Source organism: Salvelinus fontinalis, chromosome 5, assembly GCF_029448725.1.
Source record: "Salvelinus fontinalis isolate EN_2023a chromosome 5, ASM2944872v1, whole genome shotgun sequence".
NCBI lineage: Eukaryota > Metazoa > Chordata > Actinopteri > Salmoniformes > Salmonidae > Salvelinus > Salvelinus fontinalis.
The window spans coordinates 65,613,000-65,632,999 of record NC_074669.1 but is presented as its reverse complement, the minus strand read 5'-3'; the positions used below and the strand labels follow the sequence as shown (position 1 = coordinate 65,632,999).

General features: G+C 47.5%; 1 protein-coding gene across 1 annotated transcript in view; it reads left to right on the top strand.

Moving 5' to 3' along the window:
* Positions 1-20,000, top strand: part of LOC129856042 (daf-12-interacting protein 1-like) — a 71,896-nt gene that overhangs the window by 48,399 nt on the left and 3,497 nt on the right. Inside the window, exons 16-25 of the mRNA XM_055924177.1 lie at positions 935-1,095; positions 1,819-3,493; positions 5,904-6,134; positions 6,238-6,337; positions 6,433-6,458; positions 7,807-7,920; positions 11,137-11,229; positions 12,174-12,273; positions 19,483-19,558; positions 19,895-19,966. Of these exons, the coding sequence (XP_055780152.1) occupies positions 935-1,095; positions 1,819-3,493; positions 5,904-6,134; positions 6,238-6,337; positions 6,433-6,458; positions 7,807-7,920; positions 11,137-11,229; positions 12,174-12,273; positions 19,483-19,558; positions 19,895-19,966 (2,648 nt within the window). The remainder of the gene's footprint in view (positions 1-934; positions 1,096-1,818; positions 3,494-5,903; positions 6,135-6,237; positions 6,338-6,432; positions 6,459-7,806; positions 7,921-11,136; positions 11,230-12,173; positions 12,274-19,482; positions 19,559-19,894; positions 19,967-20,000) is intronic.

Genomic DNA, 20,000 nt, shown 5'->3' with positions numbered 1-20,000 from the left:
CTCCTCTTCCCTCTCTCCACTCCTCTTCCCTCTCTCCTCTCCTCATCCCTCTCTCCTCATCCCTCTCTCCTCTCATCCCTCTCTTCTCTCCTCATCCACTCTCCTCTCTCCACTCCTCTTCTCTCTCTCCTCTCCTCATCCCTCTCTCCTCTCATCCCTGTCTCCTCATCCAGTCTCCTCTCTCCACTCCTCATCCCTCTCTTCTCTCCTCATCCACTCTCCACTCCTCATCCCTCTCTCCTCTCTTCCCTCTCTCCTCTCTCTCCTCTCTCCTCTCCTCATCCCTCTCTCCTCTCTCCTCTCATCCCACTCTCCTCTCCTCATCCCTCTCTCCTCTCATCCCTCTCTCCTCTCTCCTCATCCCACTCTCCTCTTCTCATCCCTCTCTTCTCTCTCCTCTCTCCTCATCCCTCTCTCCTCTCATCCCACTCTCCTCTCTCCTCATCCCACTCTCTTCTCCTCATCCCTCTCTCCTCTCCTCTCATCCCTCTCTCCTCTCTCCTCATCCACTCTCCTCTCCTCATCCCTCTCTCCTCTCATCCCTCTCTCCTCTCTCCTCTCTTCCCTCTCTCCACTCCTCTTCCCTCTCTTCTCTCCTCATCCACTCTCCACTCCTCATCCCTCTCTCCTCTCTTCCCTCTCTCCTCTCTCTCCTCTCTCCTCTCCTCATCCCTCTCTCCTCTCTCCTCTCATCCCACTCTCCTCTCCTCATCCCTCTCTCCTCTCATCCCTCTCTCCTCTCTCCTCATCCCACTCTCCTCTCCTCATCCCTCTCTTCTCTCTCCTCTCTCCTCATCCCTCTCTCCTCTCATCCCTCTCTCCTCTCATCCCTCTCTCCTCTCCTCTCTCCTCATCCCTCTCTCCTCTCATCCCTCTCTCCTCTCTCCTCATCCCTCTCTCCTCTCCTCATCCCTCTCTCCTCTCCTCCCTCTAGGATCTCGCCCGGTGGAAGAGTCGTCGCCGCAGTGCTTCTCAGGATCTGATCAGGAAGGAGGAGGAGAGGAAGCGGATGGAGAGGATGATGAAGGAGGAGGAGGGAGGCCACACCCAGAAGAAGAAGAACATCAAGACGTACAGAGAGATCGTAGAGGACAAGTACGGAGAGAGGAAGGAGGAGAAGGAGAGGGAGGGAAAGAAAGGAGAGGAGAGGAGAGGGAGGGAGGAGGAGAGGAAGGGAAAGAAAGGAGAGGAGAGGAGAGGGAGGGAGGAGGAGAGGAAGAGAGGAGGGGGGAGTAGATGGAGGTGGGGGGGGGGAAAGGAGAGGGGAGGGAGGGTGGGAGGAGGAAGAGAGGGGAGGGGAGGAGGGAGTGGGGATTAGAGGAGAGGGGAGAAGGGGGAGGGAGAGGAGAGGGGGGATGGGGAGGAGAGGAGGAGGAGGAGGAGAGGAAGGAGGAAGAGAGGAGAGGGGAGTAGGCGGATGGGTGAGGGAAAGAGAGGAGAGGGGAGGGAGGGAGGAGGAGGAGGAGAGGGAGAGGTAGGAACAAGAGAGGGGAGGAGGGGGTGGGAGGGGGGAGGGAGAGGAGAAGAGAGGGGGGATGGGAAGGAGGAGAGGGGAGTAGGCGGAGGGGTGAGGGGAGGGAGGGAGGAGGAGGAGGAGAGGGAGAGGAAGAGAGGGGAGGAGGAGGAGGGAGGGGGGAGGAGGGGGAATGGGGAGGGAGAGGAGAAGAGGGAAGCCAAATCTTTGTCACTACTTGTCTCACCAGCTTCTAATACAGGTCTGTCTTGTAAAATAGTTGTATCTCATTGTGACTAAAGGTTAAAGGTTAATAAAGGTTCATAAAAAATGGAATAAACTCTACTCCCCCTCTTTCACTACAGAGAGCGTAGGGAGGCGGAGCTGTGTGATGCGTACAGGAGGGCGGGCTCTAAAGAGGAAGCTGCCATGGTTCTCCAGCGTTACGCTCTCCGCTTCACCATCAGTGATTCAACGCTGGACAGTCTGCAGCTACCTAGAACCATTACTACTGACCAGAACCCTGAGTCTAGAACACCTGCTACCAACCAGAAACCTGAATCTAGAACACCTGCTACCAACCAGAACCCTGAGTCTAGAACACCTGCTACCAACCAGAACCCTGAGTCTAGAACACCTGCTACCAACCAGAACCCTGAGTCTAGAACCACTACTACCAACCAGAACCCTGAGTCTAGAACACCTGCTACCAACCAGAACCCTGAGTCTAGAACCACTACTACCAACCAGTACCCTGAGTCTAGAACACCTGCTACCAACCAGAACCCTGAGTCTAGAACACCTGCTACCAACCAGAACCCTGAGTCTAGAACACCTGCTACCAACCAGAACCCTGAGTCTAGAACCACTACTACCAACCAGAACCCTGAGTCTAGGTCACCTGCTACCAACCAGAACCCTGAGTCTAGAACACCTGCTACCAACCAGAACCCTGAGTATAGAACCATTACTACTGACCAGAACCCTGAGTCTAAAATCATCACTACTGACCAGAACCTTGAGTCCAGAACCATTACTACTGACCAGAACCCTAACCCTAGAACCATTACAAATAACCAGAACTCTGAGTCTAGAACCATTACTACCAACCAGAACCCTGAGTCTAGAACACCTGCTACCAACCAGAACCCTGAGTCTAGAACACCTGCTACCAACCAGAACCCTAACCCTAGAACCATTACTAATGACCAGAACCCAGAGTCTAGAACCATTAGTACTGACCAGAACCCTAAGTCTAGAACAATTACCTCTGACCAGAACACTGAGTCTAGAACCATTACTACTAACCTGAACCCTGAGTATAGAACCATTATTACTAACCAGAACCCTGAGTCTAGAACCATTACTACTGACCAGAACCTTGAGTCTAGAACCAGTCATACCAACCAGACCCCTGAGTCTAGAACACATGCTACCAACCAGAACCCTAACCCTAGAACCATTACTAATAACCAGAACTCTGAGTCTAGAACCATTACTAATGACCAGAACCCAGAGTCTAGAACCGTTACTACTGACCAGAACCTTGAGTCTAGAACCATTAGTACTGACCAGAACCCTGAGTCTAGAACCATTAATGCTGACCAGAACTCTGAGTCTAGAACCATTATGACTAACCAGAACTCTGAGTCTAGAACCATAATTGCTAACCAGAACCCTGCATCTAGAACCACTACTGCTGACCAGAACCCAGACTCTAGAACTACTACGACCGACCAGAACCCAGATCGAGCTGGAAACGGACTCGAGGCCAGGCAGACTGACACAAAGCAAGAGCCCCGAGCCCCCAAACAACCCCAAATCTCTGTCACACACACCAAACACACACACACCCAACAGACACACACCAAACACACACACACCCAACACACCCAAAACACGCACACACAAAACCACTCCACGCAAAGTCAGCACACACTCCCCCCTCCCATCTCCCCCCCCTCCCGGCCCCTCCCTCTCCTAACAGCCAAGCCCTACTGCCAGCCACCACAGACACAGCCTGGACACAAGCCTGTTAAGGTAAGGACAGGTGGGGTTAGGGGTTAGGGGTTAGGGGTTTAGGGGTTAGGGGTTCAGGGGTTAGGGGTTCAGGATTAAGGATTAGGGGTTCAGGATTAGTGGATAGGGGTTCAGGATTAGGGATTAGGGGTTCAGGATTAGGGGTTCAGGATTAGGGGTTCAGGATTAGGGGATAGGGGTTCAGGATTAGGGGATAGGGGTTCAGGATTAGGGGTTCAGGATTAGGGGATAGGGGTTCAGGATTAGGGGTTCAGGATTAGGGGATAGGGGTTCAGGATTAGGGGTTCAGGATTAGGGGATAGGGGTTAGGGGTTCAGGATTAGGGGATAGGGGTTCAGGATTAGGATACCCCACACCACCCTACCTCTCATCACTCTGTCTACAGGTAGATGGCTTGATGAGGTAACCTCTCATCACTCTGTCTACAGGTAGATGGCTTGGTGAGGTAACCTCTCATCACTCTGTCTACAGGTAGATGGCTTGGTGAGGTAACCTCTCATCACTCTGTCTACAGGTAGATGGCTTGGTGAGGTAACCTCTCATCACTCTGTCTACAGGTAGATGGCTTGGTGAGGTAACCTCTCATCACTCTGTCTACAGGTAGATGGCTTGGTGAGGTAACCTCTCATCACTCTGTCTACAGGTAGATGGCTTGGTGAGGTAACCTCTCATCACTCTGTCTACAGGTAGATGGCTTGATGAGGTAACCTCTCTCATCACTCTGTCTACAGGTAGATGGCTTGATGAGGTAACCTCTCATTACTCTGTCTACAGGTAGATGGCTTGATGAGGTAACCTCTCATTACTCTGTCTACAGGTAGATGGCTTGATGAGGTAACCTCTCATTACTCTGTCTACAGGTAGATGGCTTGATGAGGTAACCTCTCATCACTCTGTCTACAGGTAGATGGCTTGATGAGGTAACCTCTCATCACTCTGTCTACAGGTAGATGGCTTGGTGAGGTAACCTCTCTCATCACTCTGTCTACAGGTAGATGGCTTGGTGAGGTAACCTCTCATTACTCTGTCTACAGGTAGATGGCTTGGTGAGGTAACCTCTCATCACTCTGTCTACAGGTAGATGGCTTGGTGAGGTAACCTCTCATCACTCTGTCTACAGGTAGATGGCTTGATGAGGTAACCTCTCATCACTCTGTCTACAGGTAGATGGCTTGATGAGGTAACCTCTCATCACTCTGTCTACAGGTAGATGGCTTGATGAGGTAACCTCTCATTACTCTGTCTACAGGTAGATGGCTTGGTGAGGTAACCTCTCATTACTCTGTCTACAGGTAGATGGCTTGGTGAGGTAACCTCTCATCACTCTGTCTACAGGTAGATGGCTTGGTGAGGTAACCTCTCATTACTCTGTCTACAGGTAGATGGCTTGGTGAGGTAACCTCTCATCACTCTGTCTACAGGTAGATGGCTTGATGAGGTAACCTCTCATCACTCTGTCTACAGGTAGATGGCTTGGTGAGGTAACCTCTCATCACTCTGTCTACAGGTAGATGGCTTGATGAGGTAACCTCTCATCACTCTGTCTACAGGTAGATGGCTTGATGAGGTAACCTCTCATCACTCTGTCTACAGGTAGATGGCTTGGTGAGGTAACCTCTCATCACTCTGTCTACAGGTAGATGGCTTGGTGAGGTAACCTCTCATCACTCTGTCTACAGGTAGATGGCTTGGTGAGGTAACCTCTCATTACTCTGTCTACAGGTAGATGGCTTGGTGAGGTAACCTCTCATCACTCTGTCTACAGGTAGATGGCTTGATGAGGTAACCTCTCATCACTCTGTCTACAGGTAGATGGCTTGGTGAGGTAACCTCTCATTACTCTGTCTACAGGTAGATGGCTTGGTGAGGTAACCTCTCATTACTCTGTCTACAGGTAGATGGCTTGGTGAGGTAACCTCTCATCACTCTGTCTACAGGTAGATGGCTTGGTGAGGTAACCTCTCATCACTCTGTCTACAGGTAGATGGCTTGGTGAGGTAACCTCTCATTACTCTGTCTACAGGTAGATGGCTTGATGAGGTAACCTCTCATTACTCTGTCTACAGGTAGATGGCTTGGTGAGGTAACCTCTCATTACTCTGTCTACAGGTAGATGGCTTGGTGAGGTAACCTCTCATTACTCTGTCTACAGGTAGATGGCTTGATGAGGTAACCTCTCATTACTCTGTCTACAGGTAGATGGCTTGGTGAGGTAACCTCTCATCACTCTGTCTACAGGTAGATGGCTTGGTGAGGTAACCTCTCATTACTCTGTCTACAGGTAGATGGCTTGATGAGGTAACCTCTCATTACTCTGTCTACAGGTAGATGGCTTGATGAGGTAACCTCTCATCACTCTGTCTACAGGTAGATGGCTTGGTGAGGTAACCTCTCATCACTCTGTCTACAGGTAGATGGCTTGGTAAGGGTGAATGGGGAGACTCTCCCATCCTCCCCCCCTTCCTCACCCCTTCACTCCCCCCCGCCCACCGAACACCCTGGTGCCAATCAGAAGACACAGGTGTCGGCCGTCGGCACCCTGATTGGAGGGAGGAACTGTGTTGTCACGACGACCATCGTGACGGAACTCACCCAGACACACCTGCAGCCACGTCCGTTAGATAAGCTCAGCAACACACAGGTGGGGAGCCACACCCACTCTCATTGATTGATTGATTGATTGACATTTGGTTGATTGATTGAATGGTTCTGATGCTCTTGGTTCCTTATTGATTGTCTGTTAGGTGAACGGCTCCATGGCATTGTCAAGGAGATCAGGGGAGGAGGCGGGGTCTGACTCTTCATTGCTTAGCAACCAGCACACCTACTCATCCTCGGTGACAGGTACGATGATATTACCCAGATTCCTGTTGCTGGGTGAACCAGGTTAGCGTTAACGCAGCTGCTGTAGCTAACACACGGTGTGTTTCCCTCCACAGGAGGACTGGAGGGGAGCAGTGGGACTGTGAGTATCATTATAGCTCAGCATTCTCATTCTACAACTTGACCTTTATTCTATAACCCAACCCTCATTCTACAACTTGATTTTTATTCTAGAACCTGACCCTCATTCTAGAACTTGATCTTTATTCTAGAACCTGACCTTCATTCTACAACTTGATCTTTATTCTAGAACCGGACCTTCATTCTAGAACTTGATCTTTATTCTAGAACCTGACCTTCATTCTAGAACTTGATCTTTATTCTAGAACTTGATCTTTATTCTAGAATCGGACCTTCATTCTACAACTTGACCTTTATTCTACAGCTTGACCTTTATTCTAGAACCTGACCTTCATTCTAGAACTTGAGCTTTATTCTAGAACCTGACCTTCATTCTAGAACTTGATCTTTATTCTAGAACTTGATATTTATTCTAGAACCGGACCTTCATTCTGCAACTTGACCTTTATTCTAGAACCTGACCTTCATTCTACAACTTGATCTTTATTCTAGAACCTGACCTTCATTCTACAACTTGATCTTTATTCTAGAACCTGACCTTCATTCTAGAACTTTATCTTTATTCTAGAACCTGACCTACATTCTACAACTCGATTTTTATTATACAACTTGATCTTTATTCTAGAACAAGATTTTTATTCTAGAACCTGACCTTCATTCTAGAACTTGATTTTTATTCTAGAACCTGACCTTCATTCTAGAACTTGATCTTTATTCTAGAACCTGACCTTCATTCTAGAACTTGATCTTTATTCTAGAACCTGACCTTTTTACATTTACATTTTACATTTAGCAGACGCTCTTATCCAGAGCGACTTACAAATTGGATATATATATATTTAACCAGGCAAGTCTGTTAAGAACAAATTCTTATTTTCAATGACGGCCTAGGAACAGTGGGTTAACTTCCTTGTTCAGGGGCAGAACGACAGATTTTTACCTTGTCAGCTCGGGGATTCGAACTTGAAACCTTTCGGTTACTAGTCCAACGCTCTAACCACTAGGCTACCTGCCGACCTTCATTCTAGAACTTGATCTTTATTCTAGAACTTGATCTTTATTCTAGAACTTGATCTTTATTCTAGAACCTGACCTTCATTCTAGAACTTGATCTTTATTCTAGAACCTGATCTTCATTCTACAACTTGACCTTTATTCTAGAATCTGAACTTCATTCTAGAACTTGATCTTTATTCTAGAACTTTACCTGTCCTCTCACCTTTCCTTTCCTCCTGTGTGTGTGTGTGTGTGTGTGTGTGTGTGTGTGTGTGTGTGTGTGTGTGTGTGTGTGTGTGTGTGTGTGTGTGTGTGTGTGTGTGTGTGCGTGTGCGTGTGTGTGTGTCTGATAGATGGAGAGCCCCATGTTGAACCTGGCTAAGCGTGTAGATCACTGGGTGTGGAACCCTGAGGAGGAGAGGAGACGACAGGAGAAGTGGCAGCTGGAGCAGGAGAGATTCCTACAGGTGTGTGAGAGGAGACGACAGGAGAGGTGATAACAGGAGAGGAGACTACAGGAGAGGTGATAACAGGAGAGGAGATAACAGGAGAGGAGACTACAGGAGAGGTGATAACAGGAGAGGAGACTACAGGAGAGGTGATAACAGGAGAGGAGACTACAGGTGTGTGAGAGGAGACTACAGGAGAGGTGATAACAGGAGAGGAGACTACAGGAGAGGAGATAACAGGAGAGGAGACTACAGGTGTGTGAGAGGAGACTACAGGAGAGGTGATAACAGGAGAGGAGACTACAGGAGAGGAGATAACAGGAGGGGAGACTACAGGTGTGTGAGAGGAGACGACAGGAGAGGTGATAACAGGAGAGGAGACTACAGGTGTGTGAGAGGAGACTACAGGAGAGGAGATAACAGGAGAGGAGACGACAGGAGAGGTGATAACAGGAGAGATTCCTACAGGTGTGTGAGAGGAGACTACAGGAGAGGTGATAACAGGAGGGGAGACTACAGGTGTGTGAGATGAGACTACAGGAGAGGTGATAACAGGAGGGGAGACTACGGGAGAGGTGATAACAGGAGAGGAGACTACAGGTGTGTGAGAGGAGACTACAGGAGAGGTGATAACAGGAGAGATTCCTACAGGTGTGTGAGAAGAGACGAAAGGAGAGGTGATAACAGGAGAGATTCCTACAGGTGTGTGAGAGGAGACTACAGGAGAGGAGACCACAGGAGAGGAGACTACAGGTGTGTGAGAGGAGACAACAGGAGAGGTGATAACAGGAGAGGAGATGACAGGAGAGGTGATAACAGGAGAGGAGACGACAGGAGAGGTGATAACAGGAGAGATTCCTACAGGTGTGTGAGAGGAGACGACAGGAGAGGTGATAACAGGAGAGGAGACTATAGGTGTGTGAGAGGAGACTACAGGAGAGGAGATAACAGGAGAGATTCCTACAGGTGTGTGAGAGGAGACTACAGGAGAGGTGATAACAGGAGAGGAGACTACAGGAGAGGTGATAACAGGAGAGATTCCTACAGGTGTGTGAGAGGAGACGACAGGAGAGGAGATAACAGGAGAGATTCCTACAGGTGTGTGAGAGGAGACTACAGGAGAGGTGATAACAGGAGAGGAGATAACAGGAGAGGAGATAACAGGAGAGATTCCTACAGGTGTGTGAGAGGAGACTACAGGAGAGGTGATAACAGGAGAGGAGACTACAGGAGAGGAGATAACAGGAGAGGTGATAACAGGAGAGGAGATAACAGGAGAGATTCCTACAGGTGTGTGAGAGGAGACTACAGGAGAGGTGATAACAGGAGAGGAGACTTCAGGAGAGGTGATAACAGGAGAGGAGACTACAGGTGTGTGAGAGGAGACGACAGGAGAGGTGATAACAGGAGAGATTCCTACAGGTGTGTGAGAGGAGACTACAGGAGAGGAGATAACAGGAGAGGAGACTACAGGAGAGGAGACTACAGGTGTGTGAGAGGAGACTACAGGAGAGGTGATAACAGGAGAGGAGACTACAGGTGTGTGAGAGGAGACTACAGGAGAGGAGATAACGGGAGAGATTCCTACAGGTGTGTGAGAGGAGACGACAGGAGAGGAGATAACAGGAGAGGAGACTACAGGTGTGTGAGAGGAGACTACAGGAGAGGAGACTACAGGTGTGTGAGAGGAGACGACAGGAGAGGTGATAACAGGAGAGGAGACTACAGGAGAGGTGATAACAGGAGGGGAGACTACAGGAGAGGTGATAACAGGAGGGGAGACTACAGGAGAGGTGATAACAGGAGGGGAGACTACAGGTGTGTGAGAGGAGACTACAGGAGAGGTGATAACAGGAGGGGAGACTACAGGAGAGGTGATAACAGGAGGGGAGACTACAGGTGTGTGAGAGGAGACTACAGGAGAGGTGATAACAGGAGAGGAGACTACAGGTGTGTGAGAGGAGACGACAGGAGAGGTGATAACAGGATAGGAGACTACAGGAGAGGTGATAACAGGAGAGGAGACTACAGGAGAGGAGACGACAGGAGAGGAGATAACAGGAGAGGTGATAACAGGAGGGGAGACTACAGGTGTGTGAGAGGAGACTTCAGGAGAGGTGATAACAGGAGAGGAGACTACAGGTGTGTGAGAGGAGACTACAGGAGAGGAGATAACAGGAGAGGAGACTACAGGTGTGTGAGAGGAGACGACAGGAGAGGAGACTACAGGTGTGTGAGAGGAGACTACAGGAGAGGAGATAACAGGAGAGGAGACTACAGGTGTGTGAGAGGAGATAACAGGAGAGGAGACTACAGGAGAGGTGATAACAGGAGGGGAGACTACAGGTGTGTGAGAGGAGACTACAGGAGAGGAGATAACAGGAGAGATTCCTACAGGTGTGTGAGAGGAGACGACAGGAGAGGTGATAACAGGAGAGGAGACTACAGGAGAGGAGATAACGGGAGAGGAGACTACAGGTGTGTGAGAGGAGACGACAGGAGAGGAGATAACAGGAGAGATTCCAAAAGGTGTGTGAGAGGAGACTACAGGAGAGGTGATAACAGGAGAGGAGACTACAGGTGTGTGAGAGGAGACGACAGGAGAGGAGATAACAGGAGAGATTCCAAAAGGTGTGTGAGAGGAGACTACAGGAGAGCTGATAACAGGAGAGGAGACTACAGGTGTGTGAGAGGAGACTACAGGAGAGGTGATAACAGGAGAGGTGATAACAGGAGAGATTCCTACAGGTGTGTGAGAGGAGACGACAGGAGAGGAGATAACAGGAGAGGAGACTACAGGTGTGTGAGAGGGACAGGGACAGGGACAGTGGAGGAGGAGGCTAGTTACAGCCAGGTATGGGACAGGGACAGTGGAGGATGCTAGTTACAGCCAGGTATGGGACAGGGACAGTGGAGGAGGCTAGTTACAGCCAGGTATGGGACAGGGACAGTGGAGGAGGCTAGCTACAGCCAGGTATGGGACAGGGACAGTGGAGGAGTCTAGTTACAGCCAGGTATGGGACAGGGACAGTGGAGGAGGCTAGTTACAGCCAGGTATGGGACAGGGAGAGGGGAGGAGGAGGCTAGTTACAGCCAGGTATGGGACAGGGACAGTGGAGGAGGCTACACAGTTATCATCACCCTGATGTCAGTTTCACATTCATGTGTCTGACGTTTGTGTTTGTGTGTGTGTGGCGTGCTTGCGTGTGTGTGTGTGTGTGTGTCTCTCTGCAGGAGCAATACCTCAGGGAGCAGGAGAAACTGAAGGGGGAGTGGGAGAGAGCGCAGAGAGAGGTGGACGAGGAAGAACGAAGACACAACGAAGAGGTAGCACACACATTAGCCTTTAGCATTGGCCCTGACACACACATTAGCCTTTAGCATTATCCCTGGCACACACATTAGCCTTTAGCATTAGCCCTGACAAACACATTAGCCTTTAGCATTAGCCCTGACAAACACATTAGCCTTTAGCATTAGCCCTGACAAACACATTAGCCTTTAGCATTAGTGCTGACACACACAATAGCCTTTAGCATTAGCCCTGACACACACATTAGCCTTTAGCATTAGTTAGGGTTAGGGTTAGGGTTAGGGTTAGGGTTAGGGTTAGTAGTAGTGTGGTTGTGTGGTTGTCCTAGTGTGGTTGTCCTAGTGTGGTTGTCCTAGTGTGGTTGTTCTAGTGTGGCTGTCCTAGTGTGGTTGTCCTAGTGTGGTTGTCCTAGTGTGGTTGTCCTAGTGTGGTTGTCCTAGTGTGGTTGTCCTAGTGTGGTTGTCCTAGTGTGGCTGTCCTAGTGTGGTTGTCCTAGTGTGGTTGTCCTAGTGTGGTTGTCCTAGTGAGGTTGTCCTAGTGTGGTTGTCCTAGTGTGGTTGTCCTAGTGTGGTTGTCCTAGTGTGGTTGTCCTAGTGTGGTTGTTCTAGTGTGGTTGTTCTAGTGTGGTTGTCCTAGTGTGGCTGTCCTAGTGTGGTTGTCCCTCCTAGTGTGGTTGTCCTAGTGTGGTTGTCCTAGTGTGGTTGTCCTAGTGTGGTTGTCCCTCCTAGTGTGGTTGTCCTAGTGTGGTTGTTCCTCCTAGTGTGGTTGTCCCACCTAGTGTGGTTGTCCCACCTAGTGTGGTTGTCCCACCTAGTGTGGCTGTCCTAGTGTGGTTGTCCTAGTGTGGTTGTTTCATCTATCCTAGATGAATGCACTAACTGTGAAACATGTAATGGGTCCTCTATTGTTAGTAATTATCATCATGTGCATTAGTGCTGACCTTGTTCTGTGTTTCCAGGAGAAGAGGATCCTGGAGGAGACGGCAACGGCCCTTTCTCATCTACCTCCCACAGAGCTCCCTGTTCACACAGAAGTGATCGTTCCGGCACAACAGATCTGTAAGACAGAAGCAATCTCTCATCAGAACGGCCAGGATCAGCCTGCCTTATCCCATCTACAATGTATATATGGTTAGCACCAGTGTTGGAGAGTAGTGAACTACGTGTATTTAATTAACTAGTAAAGCAGTGTAGCTAACTGCTGGAACTACACACTACTGTTTTACCATGTAGCGGACTACTGGAACTACACACTACTGTTTTACCACGTAGCGGACTACTGGAACTACACACTACTGTTTTACCATGTAGCTAACTACTGGATCTACACACTACTGTTTTACCATGTAGCTAACTACTGGAACTATACACTACTGTTTTACCATGTAGCGGTGTAGCTAACTACTGGACCTACACACTACTGTTTTACCATGTAGCGGTGTAGCTAACTACTGGAACTACACACTACTGTTTTACCGTGTAGCGGTGTAGCTAACTACTGGAACTACACACTACTGTTTTACCGTGTAGCGGTGTAGCTAACTACTGGAACTACACACTACTGTTTTACCGTGTAGCGGTGTAGCTAACTGCTGGAACTACACACTGCTGTTTTACCATGTAGCGGTGTAGCTAACTACTGGATCTACACACTACTGTTTTACCATGTAGCGGTGTAGCTAACTACTGGATCTACACACTACTGTTTTACCGTGTAGCGGTGTAGCTAACTGCTGGAACTACACACTGCTGTTTTACCATGTAGCGGTGTAGCTAACTACTGGATCTACACACTACTGTTTTACCATGTAGCGGTGTAGCTAACTACTGGAACTACACACTACTGTTTTACCGTGTAGCGGTGTAGCTAACTGCTGGAACTACACACTGCTGTTTTACCATGTAGCTAACTACTGGAACTACACACTACTGTTTTACCATGTAGCGGTGTAGCTAACTACTGGACCTACACGCTACTGTTTTACCATGTAGCGGTGTAGCTAACTGCTGGAACTACACACTACTGTGTTACCATGTAGCGGTGTAGCTAACTACTGGAACTACACACTACTGTTTTACCATGTAGCGATGTAGCTAAGTGCTGGAACTACACACTACTGTGTTACCATGTAGCGGTGTAGCTAACTACTGGAACTACACACTACTGTTTTACCATGTAGCGATGTAGCTAACTGCTGGAACTACACACTACTGTGTTACCATGTAGCGGTGTAGCTAACTACTGGAACTACACACTACTGTTTTACCATGTAGCGGTGTAGCTAACTACTGTAACTACACACTATTGTTTTACCATGTAGCGGTGTAGCTAACTACTGGAGCTACACACTACTGTTTTACCATGTAGCGGTGTAGCTAACTACTGGAACTACACACTACTGTTTTACCGTGTAGCGGTGTAGCTAACTACTGGAACTACACACTACTGTTTTACCGTGTAGCGGTGTAGCTAACTACTGGAACTACACACTACTGTTTTACCGTGTAGCGGTGTAGCTAACTGCTGGAACTACACACTGCTGTTTTACCATGTAGCGGTGTAGCTAACTACTGGATCTACACACTACTGTTTTACCATGTAGCGGTGTAGCTAACTACTGGATCTACACACTACTGTTTTACCATGTAGCGGTGTAGCTAACTACTGGAACTACACACTACTGTTTTACCGTGTAGCGGTGTAGCTAACTGCTGGAACTACACACTGCTGTTTTACCATGTTGCTAACTACTGGAACTACACACTACTGTTTTACCATGTAGCGGTGTAGCTAACTACTGGAACTACACACTACTGTTTTACCATGTAGCGGTGTAGCTAACTACTGGACCTACACACTACTGTTTTACCATGTAGCGGTGTAGCTAACTGCTGGAACTACACACTACTGTTTCACCATGTAGCGGTGTAGCTAACTACTGGAACTACACACTACTGTTTTACCATGTAGCGGTGTAGCTAACTACTGGACCTACACACTATTGTTTTACCATGTAGCGGTGTAGCTAACTACTGGACCTACACACTATTGTTTTACCATGTAGCGGTGTAGCTAACTACTGGAGCTACACACTACTGTTTTACCATGTAGCGGTGTAGCTAACTACTGGAACTACACACTACTGTTTTACCGTGTAGCGGTGTAGCTAACTGCTGGAACTACACACTGCTGTTTTACCATGTAGCGGTGTAGCTAACTACTGGACCTACACACTATTGTTTTACCATGTAGCGGTGTAGCTAACTACTGGACCTACACACTATTGTTTTACCATGTAGCGGTGTAGCTAACTACTGGACCTACACACTACTGTTTTACCATGTAGCGGTGTAGCTAACTGCTGGAACTACACACTACTGTGTTACCATGTAGCGGGGTAGCTAACTACTGGAACTACACACTACTGTTTTACCATGTAGCGGGGTAGCTAACTACTGGAGCTACACACTACTGTTTTACCATGTAGCGGTGTAGCTAACTACTGGAACTACACACTGCTGTTTTACCATGTAGCGGTGTAGCTAACTACCGGAACTACACACTACTGTTTTACCGTGTAGCGGTGTAGCTAACTACCGGAACTACACACTACTGTTTTACCGTGTAGCGGTGTAGTTAACTGCTGGAACTACACACTACTGTTTTACCGTGTAGCGGTGTAGCTAACTACTGGAACTACACACTACTGTTTTACCGTGTAGCGGTGTAGCTAACTACTGGAACTACACACTACTGTTTTACCGTGTAGCGGTGTAGCTAACTACTGGAACTACACACTACTGTTTTACCATGTAGCGGTGTAGCTAACTACTGGAACTACACACTACTGTTTTACCATGTAGCGGTGTAGCTAACTACTGGAACTACACACTACTGTTTTACCGTGTAGCGGTGTAGCTAACTACTGGAACTACACACTACTGTTTTACCGTGTAGCGGTGTAGCTAACTACTGGAACTACACACTACTGTTTTACCGTGTAGCGGTGTAGCTAACTACTGGAACTACACACTACTGTTTTACCGTGTAGCGGTGTAGCTAACTGCTGGAATTACACACTGCTGTTTTACCATGTAGCGGTGTAGCTAACTACTGGATCTACACACTACTGTTTTACCATGTAGCGGTGTAGCTAACTACTGGATCTACACACTACTGTTTTACCATGTAGCGGTGTAGCTAACTACTGGAACTACACACTACTGTTTTACCGTGTAGCGGTGTAGCTAACTGCTGGAACTACACACTGCTGTTTTACCATGTAGCTAACTACTGGAACTACACACTACTGTTTTACCATGTAGCGGTGTAGCTAACTACTGGACCTACACGCTACTGTTTTACCATGTAGCGGTGTAGCTAACTGCTGGAACTACACACTACTGTGTTACCATGTAGCGGTGTAGCTAACTACTGGAACTACACACTACTGTTTTACCATGTAGCGATGTAGCTAAGTGCTGGAACTACACACTACTGTGTTACCATGTAGCGGTGTAGCTAACTACTGGAACTACACACTACTGTTTTACCATGTAGCGATGTAGCTAACTGCTGGAACTACACACTACTGTGTTACCATGTAGCGGTGTAGCTAACTACTGGAACTACACACTACTGTTTTACCATGTAGCGGTGTAGCTAACTACTGTAACTACACACTATTGTTTTACCATGTAGCGGTGTAGCTAACTACTGGAGCTACACACTACTGTTTTACCATGTAGCGGTGTAGCTAACTACTGGAACTACACACTACTGTTTTACCGTGTAGCGGTGTAGCTAACTACTGGAACTACACACTACTGTTTTACCGTGTAGCGGTGTAGCTAACTACTGGAACTACACACTACTGTTTTACCGTGTAGCGGTGTAGCTAACTGCTGGAACTACACACTGCTGTTTTACCATGTAGCGGTGTAGCTAACTACTGGATCTACACACTACTGTTTTACCATGTAGCGGTGTAGCTAACTACTGGATCTACACACTACTGTTTTACCATGTAGCGGTGTAGCTAACTACTGGAACTACACACTACTGTTTTACCGTGTAGCGGTGTAGCTAACTGCTGGAACTACACACTGCTGTTTTACCATGTTGCTAACTACTGGAACTACACACTACTGTTTTACCATGTAGCGGTGTAGCTAACTACTGGAACTACACACTACTGTTTTACCATGTAGCGGTGTAGCTAACTACTGGACCTACACACTACTGTTTTACCATGTAGCGGTGTAGCTAACTGCTGGAACTACACACTACTGTTTCACCATGTAGCGGTGTAGCTAACTACTGGAACTACACACTACTGTTTTACCATGTAGCGGTGTAGCTAACTACTGGACCTACACACTATTGTTTTACCATGTAGCGGTGTAGCTAACTACTGGACCTACACACTATTGTTTTACCATGTAGCGGTGTAGCTAACTACTGGAGCTACACACTACTGTTTTACCATGTAGCGGTGTAGCTAACTACTGGAACTACACACTACTGTTTTACCGTGTAGCGGTGTAGCTAACTGCTGGAACTACACACTGCTGTTTTACCATGTAGCGGTGTAGCTAACTACTGGACCTACACACTATTGTTTTACCGTGTAGCGGTGTAGCTAACTACTGGACCTACACACTATTGTTTTACCATGTAGCGGTGTAGCTAACTACTGGACCTACACACTACTGTTTTACCATGTAGCGGTGTAGCTAACTGCTGGAACTACACACTACTGTTTCACCATGTAGCGGTGTAGCTAACTACTGGAACTACACACTACTGTTTTACCATGTAGCGGTGTAGCTAACTACTGGACCTACACACTATTGTTTTACCATGTAGCGGTGTAGCTAACTACTGGACCTACACACTATTGTTTTACCATGTAGCGGTGTAGCTAACTACTGGAAATACACACTACTGTTTTACCGTGTAGCGGTGTAGCTAACTACTGGAACTACACACTACTGTTTTACCATGTAGCGGTGTAGCTAACTACTGGAACTACACACTACTGTTTTACCATGTAGCGGTGTAGCTAACTACTGGAGCTACACACTACTGTTTTACCATGAAGCGGTGTAGCTAACTACTGGAACTACACACTACTGTTTTACCATGTAGCGGTGTAGCTAACTACTGGAACTACACACTACTGTTTTACCGTGTAGCGGTGTAGCTAACTACTGGAACTACACACTACTGTTTTACCATGTAGCGGACTACTGGAACTACACACTACTGTTTTACCATGTAGCTAACTACTGGAGCTACACACTAGTGTTTTACCGTGTAGCGGTGTAGCTAACTGCTGGAACTACACACTACTGTTTTACCATGTACCTAACTACTGGAGCTACACACTACTGTTTTACCATGTAGCTAACTGCTGGAGCTACACACTACTGTTTTACCATGTAGCTAACTGCTGGAACTACACACTACTGTTTTACCATGTAGCTAACTACTGGAACTACACACTACTGTTTTACCATGTAGCGAACTACTGGAACTACACACTACTGTTTTACCATGTAGCGGACTACTGGAACTACACACTACTGTTTTACCATGTAGCTAACTACTGGAACTACACACTACTGTTTTACCGTGTAGCGGTGTAGCTAACTACTGGACCTACACGCTACTGTTTTACCGTGTAGCGGTGTAGCTAACTGCTGGAACTACACACTACTGTTTTACCATGTAGCGGACTACTGGAACTACACACTACTGTTTTACCATGTAGCAATGTAGCTAACTACTGCAACTACACACTACTGTTTTACCATGTAGCGGTGTAGCTAACTACTGGAACTACACACTACTGTTTTACCATGTAGCGGTGTAGCTAACTACTGGAACTACACACTACTGTTTTACCATGTAGCGGTGTAGCTAACTACTGGAACTACACACTACTGTTTTACCATGTAGCGGTGTAGCTAACTCCTGGAACTACACACTACTGTTTTACCATGTAGCGGTGTAGCTAACTGCTGGAACTACACACTACTGTTTTACCATGTAGCGGTGTAGCTAACTGCTGGAACTACACACTACTGTTTTACCATGTAGCGGTGTAGCTAACTGCTGGAACTACACACTACTGTTTTACCATGTAGCGGTGTAGCTAACTACTGGAACTACACACTACTGTTTTACCATGTAGCGGTGTAGCTAACTCCTGGAACTACACACTACTGTTTTACCATGTAGCGGTGTAGCTAACTGCTGGAACTACACACTACTGTTTTACCATGTAGCGGTGTAGCTAACTACTGGAACTACACACTACTGTTTTACCATTTAGCGGTGTAGCTAACTACTGGAACTACACACTACTGTTTTACCATGTAGCGGTGTAGCTAACTCCTGGAACTACACACTACTGTTTTACCATGTAGCGGTGTAGCTAACTACTGGAACTACACACTACTGTTTCACCATGTAGCGGTATAGCTAACTGCTGGAACTACACACTACTGTTTTACCATGTAGCGGTGTAGCTAACTACTGGAACTACACACTACTGTTTTACCATGTAGCGGTGTAGCTAACTACTGGAGCTACACACTACTGTTTTACCATGTAGCGGTGTAGCTAACTACTGGAACTACACACTACTGTTTTACCATGTAGCGGTGTAGCTAACTACTGGAGCTACACACTACTGTTTTACCATGTAGCGGTGTAGCTAACTACTGGAACTACACACTACTGTTTTACCATGTAGCGGTGTAGCTAACTACTGGAACTACACACTACTGTTTTACCATGTAGCGGTGTAGCTAACTGCTGGAACTACACACTACTGTGTTACCATGTAGCGGACTACTGGAACTACACACTACTGTTTTACCATGTGGCGGTAAAGTAGACAATAATGTCCATTCTTTTCCTCATCATTTTTTTGTAGTAGTTTGGAAGTAGTGAACTATTTTTCTCAGTAACTTTAGTTCAGTAAACTATGTTTTTCTTAATTTTTAGTGTGACTAAACTTTGACCAATGTGAAGTGATTGGTAGCTTGGTGAACTATATTTTCAAAATATCTTCCCCAACACTGGTTAGCACACACAGTCACACACACACACACACACACACACACACACACACACACACACACACACACACACACACACACACACACACACACACACACACACACACACACAGAGAGGAAGGAAGGAAAGTCGGGGTTAGTACAATAACCATGGTAACTAGTGTTGTGTTGTGACAGATGCATCATGGGACTGTGAGTCCTCCAGGGGTCAGGAGACGTCTCTGGACTGCAACCAGCCCTGCGCCGTCAAGAGGTGTGTAATACGTAGCTCTGCTGTAGTCAGTGTGTGTGTGTGATACGTAGCTCTGCTGTAGTCAGTGTGTGTGTGTGTGTGTGTGTGTGTGTGTGTGTGTGTGTGTGATACGTAGCTCTGCTGTAGTCAGTGTGTGTGTGTGATACGTAGCTCTGCTGTAGTCAGTGTGTGTGTGTGTGTGTGTGTGTGTGTGTGTGTGGGTGATACGTAGCTCTGCTGTAGTCAGTGTGTGTGTGATACGTAGCTCTGCTGTAATCTGTGTGTGTGTGTGTGTGTGTGTGTGTGTGTGTGTGTGTGTGTGTGTGTGTGTGTGTGTGTGTGTGTGTTGGTCACCAGGTCAGGATCGTATGACGGCCCACATCCACCTTCATCATCCCCATCGTCACCTCAACCGCCCTCCCCCAGCAGGTACACACTCATGAGGGGGGATATGGGGACTAAA